At 41.3% G+C, this 14,734-nt stretch overlaps 1 protein-coding gene across 2 annotated transcripts in view; it reads right to left on the bottom strand.

Annotated features, from left to right (window-relative positions):
• Nucleotides 1-14,734, bottom strand: part of cdk14 (cyclin-dependent kinase 14) — a 270,852-nt gene that overhangs the window by 61,139 nt on the left and 194,979 nt on the right. For both annotated transcript variants that reach the window (XM_050047719.1, XM_050047720.1), the window contains 2 exons: nucleotides 9,719-9,858; nucleotides 618-768 (listed from right to left, as the gene is read on the bottom strand). In XM_050047719.1, coding sequence (XP_049903676.1) covers nucleotides 653-768; nucleotides 9,719-9,858 — 256 coding nt within the window. In that variant the 3' untranslated portion in view covers nucleotides 618-652. The remainder of the gene's footprint in view (nucleotides 1-617; nucleotides 769-9,718; nucleotides 9,859-14,734) is intronic.

The following is a 14,734-nucleotide window of genomic DNA, read 5'->3' as shown; positions in this document are numbered from 1 at the left end:
TTGTTTTTTCTGAGGGAGGACCCACAGAGCTCCTGTTCTATTGTGTCCCCCTCAACTTCACAAACCAACGTTACACCCTGAGTTCAACTGTTTGAGCATCATAAGAACTGAATTCTGTATCAAAAACACATTTTATTCCCCGTTTTGTTCACATATTTTCTCTAAATGGTTAAAGCAGCCAAATGCAGGCTAATCCACACAACCCAAAATCTTGTTAGCATGCTTTCAGCCCTCAAGTGAGAAACACATTCTTCTTCTTTTTCAAGGTCAAAATGTGGATGCAAGGCACACTTAGTATCATACACCACTTTGCCAAGGGTAAGCTGTTTAATGTGAAAATGAATATAAAATAAAACGATTTAAGAGATTAAATAAAAATGTACATGTAGCTGCAGTCATTCACTGCCACACTTCAGACTCCTGCTAAAATTCCAGAGACAAAGTACTAACCATGTTCCATTGCATCAGTTTTCCCATTTAGATCATTAAAGTTTCACCGTCTGAATGCTTCTGTATTCATGTTCTGCTTGTGAGTGCATAGAGCTGCATGCTGCTGCTGCTGCTGCTGCTACTGCGCACTGTTTGTGTCTGCTTCTTGCATGGTAATGAGCACGTACCTGTCAGGCAATCATGTGCAGGATGCTGCCTCAGGTCAGTGTTTGCTGCCAGAGGATGCCTTTCCATGACTGTTCCTTCGTGCGCACACCTGTATGCTGTCCCCGCTCTCAGTCTGCAGCTTGACATTTGGTACGGTGAAGATAGAAGACACTGCAGGGGGAGAAGACGCAAGCAGATTAGAAGTATGTAGGCTGACAGGAGGAAGAGCAATTCTGAGTGAGTTGTTAAAGATAGAGATGGTTATTAAAAAGTGAATATTTGAATATTTATTCACAGTCTTTTTTTGGGGGGGCGGGGGGGGGGGGTTTAAATATTTCATCTCCTTTTTTGACACAAGGAGAAGAATTTTTAAAGGTATTTTAAGTTGCTACATGTGGCATTTTAATTTTTTTGACACATTTATATGATTGCAGAGCAATCAGTCCAGGTCCTTGAGGCAGGAGATGCTTAATGGATGGATGTGATTTGAATTGAGACAGTTTTGTGCCATCACCACCCAAATGATTGCTAAACAGGAAGTAGAGCGGCACAGAAAGCTGCCTGGGAAATACTCAGTAGTGTGACTCTTCCATGAGAAATGCTTTAGAGAAAGAGGGCCAATTTTCTCATCAGTGCCTGTTATGTCATATAATAGCTCTTTTCTAACTGCAGAAACTTAACCCGGGGCCTTCCATAACCTGAACTAACCCATAATAACCCTGTGTGGCTTTGGCACCAGGCTTTCTTGCATCTCTATGATATTTTACAAACCAGGACATTTGAATGGCCTCCTCTCCCCAAATTCTAATAACAGCCTGTACCTGAACAGCCGAGCCAGCCGAACACAGGTATGTGACGTGTCAGAGGAGAAACGAGCCGTTCACGGCCCACAAACCTCACCGCACTTTAGGGACTGTTCNTGTGGTATCGTGATACTACTCAGAACCATCATTGGTATCGTACCGTGGGTCCCAATATTGGTACCCTGGCAACACTAATCTGGAGGGGGTTCATCTGCAAAAACTAATGAAAAACTAAACAACAATATTTGGTATTCGGCACTCGGTATTCGGCCAAGCGTTTAATATTATTCGGCTTCGGCCACAAATTTTCATTTCGGTGCATCCCTAGTGTTTATTGTGATGTGACGTCACATCTGCTCGACCAATTATGACTGACAACACTGCGGTCAACACCTAAAGGAACCTGGGGCCGTATTCACAAACATTCTGAGAACACCCTCAGAGAGCTCCTTACTTAGCCTGAACATTTTTAGTAGGGAGTGCTAGCTTAGGAGTGATTAAGGAAATACATGTACGTATAATTTCACAAATAAACATGGAACTTCTGTAAAACGTTTTGGAATAACTGTGTATTTGTGTAGAGAATGGTATAACATTGATTTTTTTTATTGCTATTCACAATGTCTAAATTGGAGTTGACAGAAAGCTAGCCAGCTAGCTAACGTTACCGTCGTCAGGTTGCTTGTTAGCTAGGTAGCAAGCTCGCACTATCTGGCGTCTGTCATCTGTCCTGTTCTGCAAAACTGTCGGATTTTTCACATTATGATAACACGCCAGCTAGTATAACTATACTGCCTCGCAATGTTAGCTGGTTAGCTAGCTAGCTAGCTAGCAGAAGTCCCCTTTCGAACGAAGCATGATGAATACAGCAAACGCGATCGGTAGGATGAACTCAACTGGGATTGAGCCTTAGTGAGGAGGTGTGGTTGACCCTGTAGCTAGGTATGATGCATTCTTTTAACAAATGTGATTGGTTGTCACAGACATGACCTTTTATGGGCCTGCAATGTGTGGACACCCAGTGGAAATAAAATTAACTGTGTCACAATATGAGTTGAAAGTGTTATCATTGTTAGTGTGATTACTCTAGTAATGCTTGAGACAGAACCAAGTCATCACTGCTGCAGTGTTGCATTTTTCCATTTTTCCAAATATCTTAGTTTTGTGATCATTTTATTTCTGGCGTTAAACCATTACTGCATTGAGTGGGAAATATGTGGGTACCCTAATAAGACTGACCACCAACATTACCCCTGCACAATCTAATCTGTAGCATTTCAATTCTGGGAAAAACTCATTACTCTATGAGAATATGGCCCCTGGAATTTATCCCCTTATTCAGCTTCAGGAATTTGTGGGGAGAACAGTGGAAACAGAGGCAGAAGCTGTGACAGTGGCTAAATGTTAAATTTAATTATGTTGAGTTCCTGCAGTGGAAAAGGCAGTCATTGCAGACCCACTGTGTTCTACTGTGACTCTTTTATTGTTTCTGTTTGTATTTATTTATATTGCTTTTGTCTGGCCTTACTGTTTGGCTTTCTGTTGCTATATTGCCTTCTAAGTATCCTGCTTTTGCTTTGTCTGTTTGTAAACCCTTTGTTGTTAAACCATTAAAAGTATGCTGAATTAGCTATTAGAAGTTTCTGTTTGCAGTGTACCATGGAGGTACAGTCAAATATCACTGGATCACTTTGATATTGAAGAAAACTTCAAAGTATGATGATTGTCAGGCTGGAGTCTTTTCTTTTCTATGATTTCTAAGCAGATTTATGGACATTCATTCAGAGATAATGATACACTCGAAATATATCACTCTGTGAATCTTGTCTTTGTGTTTGCATATTTAATTGGAGGAGTTCCATGTTCGACGTAAATTGCAGCAATCAGGTGCAAGGTCTTAAAGGAATACTTCACCCCCCGAATGACCATTTGTGTATCAATTTCTTACCCCATGTTATGTTGAATTTCTGGAAAAATGCATACCTCCACTCTAAACAAAGAATCCAAAAAAAGGAGAAAGTTCTTGAAAAATTGAAGTCATAGGGGTCCATGTTTAACAAGAGCAAAACTATTCCAAAACATCCATTTACAAACTCTAACAAAACTCTTTCTCACAAAAGTAATATGCTCAGTACTTCCCAAACAGACAGTCCTTTCTAATGGGGAACTGAACGTTAAGTAAAATTTATCTAAGTTCTTTTTAAAGCCAGACTCCATTGACAAAAAAGGTAATTTTACCTCCCTGAACACAGGAGCTGCTGCTTGACCACAGCCTCAATTAGGCCTGTCACGATAACAAATTTTGCTGGACGATTAATTGCATCAGAAATTGTTGCGATAAGCAATAATACTGCGGAATATTGTGCTTTTAAGACCGTTTTTATTATTGTTGTAATTTTGCTGTTTTAGAGCATTTTTTAAACTTATATAATGATAATAAAGGCATAATGATGCATGTACACCCTTTTAAAGAGAAATAAATATTTATTTAACAAGAATATTTAGGAATGCAAAAAAGGACATTTAATTATCTGAAATAACACGTAAAAATATCTAAATAAATAAATAAATACAAAAAAATAGACTCTCAGTCTCTCACTCTCAGGTGTGCATGTAAGTTGGTCGTATTCGCTTTTTTCTTGAGATGATTTTAGAACAAACCCGCTACACTGGCTCGTCCAAATTACTGGGCTGCCCTCTGTCATTTGGTTTAAATCCAAAACACTCACACACAGGGGCCGTGGCATTTGGTTTAGAAACAAGTTCCCTGTCTTTCTCTTACGCTCAACTCTCTGTTTTTTTCTCCGCCTCGTCCCCCCCTCACGAAGATCGCACTGTGTGTGTGTGTGTGTGTGTGTGTGTGTGTGTGTGTGTGGCCCATAGCCCCGCCTCCCCCACAGAGACAAAGACACTCGATGACAAGAGCTTTCCCTCCGTTCATTACGCTAATGAACCAACTCACCTGGCTGCCAGACGATGCACGGCAGTGAACGCTCTTGTCGTCTAGTCTCTTTGGTGGAGAGAGACGAGGAAAACCAAACACGCATGAATATGGTAATCAATCGCGGCTGGAAAAGTTACCGTCTCCCTTTAAATTTACCGTGCAATTAACCGACTTATCGCATATCGCGACAGGCCTAGCCTCAATCAGTAGTTCGTTTGTGTTACTGTGTGACTTTGGTGTTTTAAAGGCTTAGTTTGGATTCTCCCAAGTCACACAATAACACAAACTGACTAACTGATTATGGCAGCGGTAGACCAGCAGCTCCTGTGTTCAGGGAGGTAAAATTACTGTTTTTGTCAACGGAGTCTGGCTGTGAGGAGAGCATAGATTACTCTTATTTTTCTGAAAGGGCTGGTTAGAAAATACTGAGCATACATCTGGATAAATGAGACTTGGATTAAACTGCACAAGTTGTGTGAGAGTTTGTAAAAAGGATGTTTTGACATAGTGTTGCTGTTGTTAAATGTGGACCCCTATAATTTCAATTCATCAAGAATTGTCTCCCTTTTTGGATTCCTTATTTAGCAGAGGCATCATGAATTCAACATGGCATGGGCTGAGTAATTGATGTACAAATGGTCATATAGGGGGTGGTGTATTACTTTAAAGAACCATAATCACCTCCATGAGCTGTCACAGCCACTGCTGATTAAGAACATTAAGGAAACCATTAAATGAAAGATCTGAAATAGTAATTCAGTGTGAGGAAAACACTTCTATAACCAGTGGCCCCTCCCACTACTGCACTGGCTCATTGTTCTGCTTATATTTTGGGAAACAATAGAGATACAAAGTTGTTTATTTAGCACTAATTCCATTTGAGGCAAATGGATCCAGATACTTGCTCCATTCTGAGAAGAGCACACCCTCCTCTCTAACTAGGAAATAAAGGCAGAGTTTTTTTTCTTCCCAAGGCCTTTGCTCTCACTTCTTGTACTGCCAGACACCCACACACTCTCACTGAAATCAAATTAAAAATGTCACAATCCAATCCACACAGTAACAGCAACCTCAGGAGCTCTATTGTCTCAATAATTCTGTCATTGTCCCTGGTAATCTGTCTGGGTATTGTCTGCATAAATCCATAATACACATGACAATAGAGTGCACGGTTGGCCATAGAAGACATACTGTTCATCCCTACAGGGATGACATGGGACATTTACTTGAAAGGTTAATCAATTTCTCAATCATCTCTGACATGCTGTTCTCAGCCAGTGTGTCTTCTTTGGTTACTGGTAGTACTGGATGCTTTTAATGGGCTGTTCCCATTGGCCCATTGGCTTTCCTGGTGGAAGAACCTGATTACCATGCTGCAGTTGTAGTCAAATACTCACAGCTGGAGTAATTAGCCAGTTCTTTATCTCACATTCATTCCTCATTTGCATAATTTTGACACATCCTTCCCCCACAAAACTGCAAGTGGCAAATCCACACTTGTCTTCCACCCAGACATGGGAGATACTTTGTGTTTATCCACTCCTGTCCTCATTTTATGAAACTGTTTTAATTCACTCCCATTCTTCCCTCGGTGGCTCTGCTGCTTCGCCTGTGTCACATGTGTGTGCAGAAAGGAGAGAATCAGAGAGGGAGAGAGAGATAAAGGGACAATAGAGAGACGGAGAGAGAGCGAGTGAGCATGACAAAAATCAAAATGAGCCATCTCTCTCTCCTCTCCCTCTCTTAGTGACCGCCACTCTCTGATTCTTTTCAGACATGACAACCTGCTGGGTGCTGATAACAGGATTAATAATGCTGAAAAATCCTAATCGGGGGGTATTAAAAATGGAATTCTTCCATTAAAATTACCACCATGTCAGTGGCAGCACACTCAGGTCTGCTGAGCAGGCTTTTCACAACACTAATGAATAACAGCTTAAGGGATTGGTGATGTATGTATATGTATCCTGTCAAATAATATGGATATGTCATCTCTGACATGCCTTCATTCAATAACCCAATTCTGTAGGATTAATTGAAATAAAGTCATACTGTAACGCTTTGGCTGAAACCTCTGACTCTCACATCCAAAATACACACAACAGCATTAATAAAAATCAGCTTCTAAAGTGTATTGAAGGCTGAGATGTGTTTCTGAGGTGCTGTGTTTTCAGAGCTGAGGCTCTTATTTAAAGAGCGCCTCAGTGTGCTGTTGCTCTGGGCAAACAGCGAGTCAAGACGATAGAAAATCAAACTGAGCATGTTGCTGCGGCCAGCAGAGGTCCGGCTGGGCTTACTGTCCCAACGGCATCCACATAATAACACAGGCTTTCTCTGCATGAACAAAAACAACCCCAGGTCGCTGCGCGCTGCCTTCTTTACAGAGAGAGAGAGGAGGAGGATACTGTATGATCCAGTGGAGCAGAGGGAGCTCAAAAAAAGGAGAGAAATAGAAAAACAGAGGGAGTTAAAGCAAGAGGGGGAGACAAAGACAGAAGAAGAGAAACAGAGAGAGTTTCTGACTGTCAAGGTAACTAGATCAATTTAAGAAAGCAACATAGATCTTCTGCACATACAGAGATATTTTAGAACTTTTACTGGATGTCATTACATTACTGATGAGTGCTTTTAACAACTGCTATTTTTTCAGTTGACTTGCAACTTTATAAAAATCCAACCCGGTCTCACTCCAAAGTTGTCGAAATCCAGCGCTTGGGTAGTCTTTGCCTTGTGGCATCAGACACTGACGAAAAAAACTGTCTTAACGTCAGCATGATACACGGCCAGTCGTAGTTATAAGCCCCTTTTACACTGCCAGATCAGAATGTTGGGCCGTTTTGCTGGCAAGCTGCGAGCGTTTAGACACACAGAGGCGGATTGGCGAGTTGATCCGAGGTGCCCAATTTTCCGCCTCATAGGGTAGTCATATTGGCAGAACCCTTTTAGTTTAAACAGACTGATTGATTGATTGATTGATTTATTTGGATCCCCATTAGCTGTGGCAATGCCAAAACTATTCTTCCTGGGGTCCATACAACATCTTTACAATGTATCAATGCAATTTGCATCACATACAATATAATCCACGTTCAAATACAACATAAACACAAAGAAATACACACAACACAACAATACACGGACAATACAAGACGGCTCCCCAGGTCAGACAGGTCTACATGTATATTGGTCACACAAATAGAACTCAAATTTCTTTAGTGCCTTGATGTTACATCCAGCTCCATAGAAACTCAAACCCAGAATCAACCAGATTTGACAGTTAGAATTAAATACTGAGGCGCCCCTCCGCAACGGGAGGGGCTGTTGAAGACTTGTGGGAGGAGCTGTTGATGACGCCGCATGTGCGAGCCACTGGCGGTGGATAAATAGGAAACAGCTCATAGCAGGAATTAGAGAGCAGCTAGTAGCAAGAGGGAAACGCAGACCTGACAGACACTGTAAAGATGAGCAACTGGGGAGACAAGGAATTGCGCAGCCTCCTTGTCCTCGCAAACGAAGGGCCTAATGCCTAAACCCGACCATGTGTGTGTGTTGTTGAAGAGAAAAAAACATCAATTCACTGTGTTATATTGATGTAGTGCCTTTATTTTGAAGGAGACTATGTATATGTATAGTATAGTGTATTTTGAAAGAAGACAATGCATGTAACGGGCAGAACTTCACACAGCATCCCAGAACGTCAGCAACCGACGCACCTAGGCTACCTTGTAAGTTGTATCTGGACGTGGAAAGTCCATGACCAAATGTCAACATGCGCCAAGATCAGAGTGAGAATGTTTTGAAAAATCAACTACATTTACAGCAAACGTTTTCTGGAAAGCCTCACAATTATCAGGAAAAATCATCAAATAATGTCATTAACTCTACTATATGTTATACTACACTACTTTATTGTATGTCGTCACCATGTTTCTTTTCTTAAACCTAACCACAGTAACTTGTTGCCTCAACCTAACCTATGTAAACTAAAAAAATCATTTATGGAGCGCTGTCTTGTCAGAAATATTACAAACCACTGTATGGGGATAGGTTGAGTACATACTATACTGTTCTATTCTGTACTAATATATACATTTCTATATTCAGTGACTTGTGCTGTGCTTTGGCTTCTATGTGTTAACAATTTGGCAGGTTGGCACCATTAATGAGAGAGTTACCCCAAATCAAAAATACATATTTTCCCACTTACCTGTAGTGCTGCTTATTAATCTATATTGTTTTGGAGTGAGTTGCTGAGTGTTGGAGATACTGGCTGTAGAGACGTCTGCCTTCTCTCCACTATAATGGAACTAGATGGCACTCAGCTTGTGCTGCTCAAAGCACCAAAAAAATACAAAAACTCAACAGCAATGTCTCTTTACAGAAATCATGAGCCAGTTACAAAAGATAATCCACAGACCTGGATGTGACCAATTTCATATAGGATGCTTTCTTTTTAAGCAATTTCATGTAGGAATTATTTTCTTTCTACCAACCTACACCCTCAAAACATATCACAGCGCATAAGGAAGCATGCATCTACTCATGGGTGAGCGGCTCATGCTTGTGACAGTGCGAGATGTAAACATTAATAACTTCCTCATCAGCTGAGCTGTAACGTTAGCTAGCTCAGTGGTGCTAGGTGAGCTAGTAGTTCGTGCTTCCTACAGCACAGTGATAAGGTGGGTGGGTGTAGTTGGACAGATGGAAAATAGCTACTTCATGAAACTGCTCACAATAAATTCTGTGGATTATGTTGACCGGGTCATGCTTTCTGGAAACAGACATTGCTGTTGAGTCTTTTACCTTCTTTGGTACTTTGAGCACCACAAGTGCCATCTAGTTCCAATATATTGGAGAGAAGGCAGACATCTTTACAGCTGATATCTCCAACACTCAGCAACTCACACCAAAACAATCTAGACTGATAAATAGCACTACAGGTAAGAGGAAAATACGTATTTTTGATTTGGATTTTGAACTGTCCCTTTAAGAGTATGCCGTATTAGCAGTTTCTGTTTGCAATGTACCACCATGTGTGCACAACCACTATCACTGAATTACTTCAAATTACTAAAAAAGAATTATTCACAATGATTTCACAGACAATAATCTCCTCTGGAAGTTAAAGTCACACTGGATTCAAAAATATTTTTATCATACCTCTGTGTTTAGTTTCAACTGAGTTATAACTCAGAGAAGAAGTGCCAGTTTTGACGCTAACTGCGGCAATAGGGTGTGAACAGATTTGAAGTACCGTGATATCATCCTTGAGCTGTGTGTCACAACCTTTAAGCAGCACCTCTAATATCGGACCTGTCAGCACAGACGGCTGGCGTTAAGAGCTACAGTAATGGGTGTGTTGTGTGTTACGTACTGTCTTGCAGCTCCCAGAGCCGTGGAGGAAGGTTGCTGAAGTATTCGTGGTTCAGCGCTGCCTGGGCCGACAGCCGGTTCTTTGGGAAGCACTGGAGGAACCTGGAAGCCAACTCTTCAGCGTGGTCCACATAGCCCAACCTGACACACATGAACACACATTATCAGACAGAGCGACCACAGAAACATACATACAGTCTATACAGAGATACATTAACAGAAAGCAGGCAGTTGAAGTATTAAGGCCAGAGAAACCAACTACTTCCGTTTCATCCAAATGAAATATAGAGTTACCTTTCATACCATTCACTCATCCCTCTGAGAAAAAAACTCACTTTTTCTCCAATTCACAGAGCTGCTGACAACAAAAAACAAGCCTCTTAATTATGCTGAAGGTTTGCTGACTCAAGAGGAAAAACACTTCTTAGACACACACGTATGAAAATAGCACACACACACACACACACACACACACACATGCTTACACCTTTCTCCTTTGAGCTTGCCTTGCACATGGCGACTGGGTCACCGTGAGAAACAAAAAGTGTTCATTAAAGCAGGAGCTAAGATGGAAGCAGACTTTATGGGTGAACATGTGTGTGTCTGCGCGTGTGTGTATGAATGCGTGTCTGAGTGTGCACCCGTACTGGGAGTCACTGAACTCCTGAACCAGCCCTACCTCGCAGCGCCAAGGGGGAGAAAAGATTGAAAATAAACGAAGAGCAACAAATTCAGTCAGTAATTAGGCATCCACTGCATTAAATAAACATGATGTTATTCAGCGCAGCTTCGCTGGCCCACCGCTCGCAGTATTCACAGTGCCTCTCATGTTCTGCAAGCTTCTCATGGTTGGCTCCCTAGTCAAGCACTCTGACAGCCACTCCCATGGCTCTCAATGGGGATCTCAACTCGACTTATCAGCAGAGAGACAGAGGGAGGATAAATCTCTGTTCAACTCATCAACGCCACTCAGTAAAGAGGCAGAGATAAAGTTAATGAAGTCCATCAGGGCCTGTTCTCGCCTCTTTCTCATACAGCTGGAACATTCTGTGTGACTCCACTGCAAAGTTTAAAGACAAACTATTCTTTGAGTGAAACTATACTGATGGAAGAAGGCCTCCTAGATTACTGGTTTAATGATATCGGGTTTTTAAGGTCAACGCTGCCAATGCTGGATCTTTAGTTTGAAGCAGCTATCTAATATTTTGGAAGCTAGGTTTTTCTTGAATTTTAAGTGCTTTAGAATGCAGACATCCTGCAATAGGAAGTGAGCACATTCCCAAAAGGCCAGATAATACACAGAGTCAAAAGAAAAGGTAGAGGTTTGAATTGTGAGTCCAGCTCTCTGCACAAACTGCTCACTCACTCTTTGTGTTTCATCCAACTTTACATTCAGCACCTCATGCAAGAGGAAGATTTCCTGCAACACAGAGCCAAAGTCATGACATCATGTCCACGCTAGCCTCTGTTCCACTACCATCTGTTACTCAGTGCAGTCTCTTAGTCTGCATTTCTTTCATCAGTCTTTCTCATTGACTGTATAAAATAATGGGCATGTTGTTACCATTGGTTTTTGAGGACTGCCGTTTTGAAGCCTCCAGTTCGACATTTTGGATGTTCTTGGAGCCAGAGATGCTCAAATTTGAATGAGAGGGTGGAGCTGTGGAGGAATGAGGGCTGGATCTGACTCATAGACTGTGGTGACGCCTCACAGTCTGTCAATCAAGCGGCCTCACACTTGAATATGTTTAACGTTACATCTAATAAAAAATAAACAAAGGGAAATTAGCTATACCAAAAGCATTTTTGTACCAGGCTGTAAACATGTTTATTTGTGCTGTAAAGCTGGGCATTTTAATATGGGGATCCATGGGGATTGACTGGCTTCTGAGGTCAGCCTCAAGTGGCCATTCAAGGAACTGCAGTTTTTGGCACTTCCACGTTTGCTTTTTCTTTATTTAGCTCTGGAAGTTTCCGCTTGGTCTTTCCGAAAAAATGTTATGTTCTTGTGGTTTATTTTTCATATTCTATGACAAATCAGCTTCACTACAGCAACCACAATTAGAGGTTGAAACATCTGTGATTTTAACTTCAAACAATTACAGTGGATAGAAAAGTAGTTTTATAAGGAATGAGTACTTTTCATGTTCCTTTTTTAACCTGCGCTTCTCCTCTTTACTTGAGTTTAGTTTTTAGCCAGTGATCAACTTTGTTTATACATTCGTTACAATATGTCTGCTCTAAATGTTGTCTCCTGACCATGATGCAATGATGACAGATCAAAAAGCGGCTTCCAGCGACAATCCCTGGCACATTTTTTTTAAAACCAAAATCTAAAAAGGACTACAATAACATGATGTGCAAGTGATGACAAGTGCCTGCTGTGCCTCCCGAAAAACATCCAATGTCCACTTTAAAAGACTGTAGGTGCACATACTGTAGGTGAAAATGTAGTTAGCTAGCTAATGTTAGCCATGTTAATTTTTCAGGTGTTGCCTAATGTTAATCTCTGATGTTATAATAAGGAAGAGGAGGGTAAAGAGGAAGACATGGAGAGAGTGGGAGTGTTCATTTCTCAATTGTATGAGCCCTGGGTCTTTAACAGGGGGCCTGCGACCCCCAGGGGTCCTCGAGTTACTGCAGGTGGGGGCACCAAATTATCCTTTGATAATTTAATTTATTATATTACACACCATAAAAAATATTGAAATGGAAAGTGAGTTTTACTTTGAGTACTTTATTAACCAGGTACTTTTTTACTTTTACTTGAATAGGTTTCTCAAATGGGGATTTTTACTTTTTTAAGTCATATTTTTAATGGGATTAATTGTACTACCACTTGAGTATTTTCAGTACTCTACCCACCACTGCATAAATGACGGTCTAATGATGGCCCTACAGGAAAGACAAGGAGGATTCATCTTTTGGCGACCATCAATATGGAGACCATTCAGTGCTTGTATACATATGGACACTTCCTGGACAAATTGTTGGGCAGAAAGACAGGCAGATGGAGTTTACGTGTCCTGGGAAGTACAAGACAGCCTGTGAAAACAGTTGTGTAATGTCTCCTGTGGCCCTGGAAGAGCTTTGTCTAGTCCCAAAAAATAACCCCTGATGAGATCATGATGGTTATCTTAGCTCAGATTTTAATTAAAAGCTTGCATTTGTGGGCCTTCACATAGGTCGGGGGTGGGGCTAAAGAAAAGGGAATAAAGAGTCAAGTTCACTCAGAAATCTTGACACAGGCTTTGCTTTGTACTTTCTCTGCAGGCGTCTGGACAAACAGGTAGATATGTGTAGGTGTGAAATCACCGACATGAGCATGTTCTTGATATGAGTGTTGACGTACAGTACTGTGGGTGCACATTCCTTTGTGCTATTGCTGTCAGCTGGGCCAAGTGAGTAAGTGCACATCTGCAGTGAGATCGATCATATCTCCTAAAACTATCAAACAGCTCCAGGTGATGGCACATTCACAGCAGAGAACGCATTCCTCCTTCAGTGGTGCATGGCGAGTGCTTCTTCATGGTATTCAATCAGAAAACTACACCAAGACACTGGGAGAGGGGAGAAAGAGGAAACCACCTGTCTGTATTCTCCCCCCACCACAGCAGAAAGTGGCAGATCAGTGTCTTTGCTTGAGCAAAGCTGCAACCCAGAGCTGTTTTGTGTTTTTTGTCTGAAGACATCCTTTAAAGAGCTTTCAACATGTCTGACTCATTTGATGATGAAGGTGTTGTGAGAGTAACTTGGAAGTGTTTGGGCAAACAGGCCTTAGCATGCACCTGTCATAGTGGTCACAGTTTGTATACAGTAGTGCTCAACAGATTATTGGATTGTAGAACACTGACAGTATTAGTTCATATCTGCAGAAAGTCAATATTAAATACTTTCAATGTTCTCAAGTTTTGATGCAAACATTCTGCTTCTAGGTGTGACTATGACTAGTGATTGGCGACAGTGACAAATAAATCTTCAATGACTCTTTTTAGTGTCCGGCATGTCCCAGGTCTGGCTGTGGAACGTTTGAGTTTTCATGAATCCCTGACTTTTCCCATTCGCCCATTCACTGTTTTCATAGGGTTCCCCTCACACTGGCTGCTAAGGTGAGTGAACAAGAAGCAATGCTAGCCAAAGCCAATGGTGTCACCAGAAGTGTCACCTGGTGGTGGTTGTGACGCGCCTTTATCAGCTGATCTGTCAATCAGCCGATATTAGGGAGGCGTGACCGTCCTGTCAAAAACTGACAGGACGGTCACGCCACCTGCTGTCCGTGACACTTCTGAGGAAGGCGGAAGTTTTCGCCGAACCATGTCAAGGTATGTAATATCCTAACATGTCTGAGATAAAAGAACAACTGAAGTCATTATCATAAACTAAAGACATAATGAACACCATCAAACCAGCCCCCTTTATGTTTGTGGACTGGACATAAGCCAAACTAAAAAAATCAAAGTACATGTCAAATAAAATTTCCCAAAAATAGTTTCTGTCATTTTAGGTAGTTCTTGTCACACTGATGTTTGATCAAGGGTTTATTTTTCTGATAAGTTTGGTTTTATTAGTAACTTGATGCTTTAAAAAGGGGGTTTGACGGCCTGATTAACACCTGTGTGTCAATCAGTGTGCTCATCATCAAAGATGCTGCTCACAGTTGGGTTGGACCGACACACCACTTCCCTATTGCTAATTTGCAGACTCTAGCTCTATAAGCACAAGATGGCAGCTTCCATATGATTAATTATTATACAGTGGGAGGTACTGGTGCTGTATCCCCCATTTTTATATTCAGTCTGTGGTGTGAACATATTTTTTAATACGCTGACAAATACAACCCAGGACTTAGATTAAAAACTCTTTGGTGAAGGTTATAAATGTACAACACTGGCCTGATAATCAGTAAACTGCATTGCTTTTCATGTTTTTTTCAATATGAAGGTGTCATGGTGTGTCTGAAGACCCACAATTACAAGAAAAGACTATCCTCTTCCTTTTTTACTTGCACCACCTATCA

This window comes from Epinephelus moara, chromosome 6, assembly GCF_006386435.1.
Source record: "Epinephelus moara isolate mb chromosome 6, YSFRI_EMoa_1.0, whole genome shotgun sequence".
Lineage (NCBI taxonomy): Eukaryota > Metazoa > Chordata > Actinopteri > Perciformes > Serranidae > Epinephelus > Epinephelus moara.
This window is presented reverse-complemented; position numbering and strand designations above follow the sequence as displayed.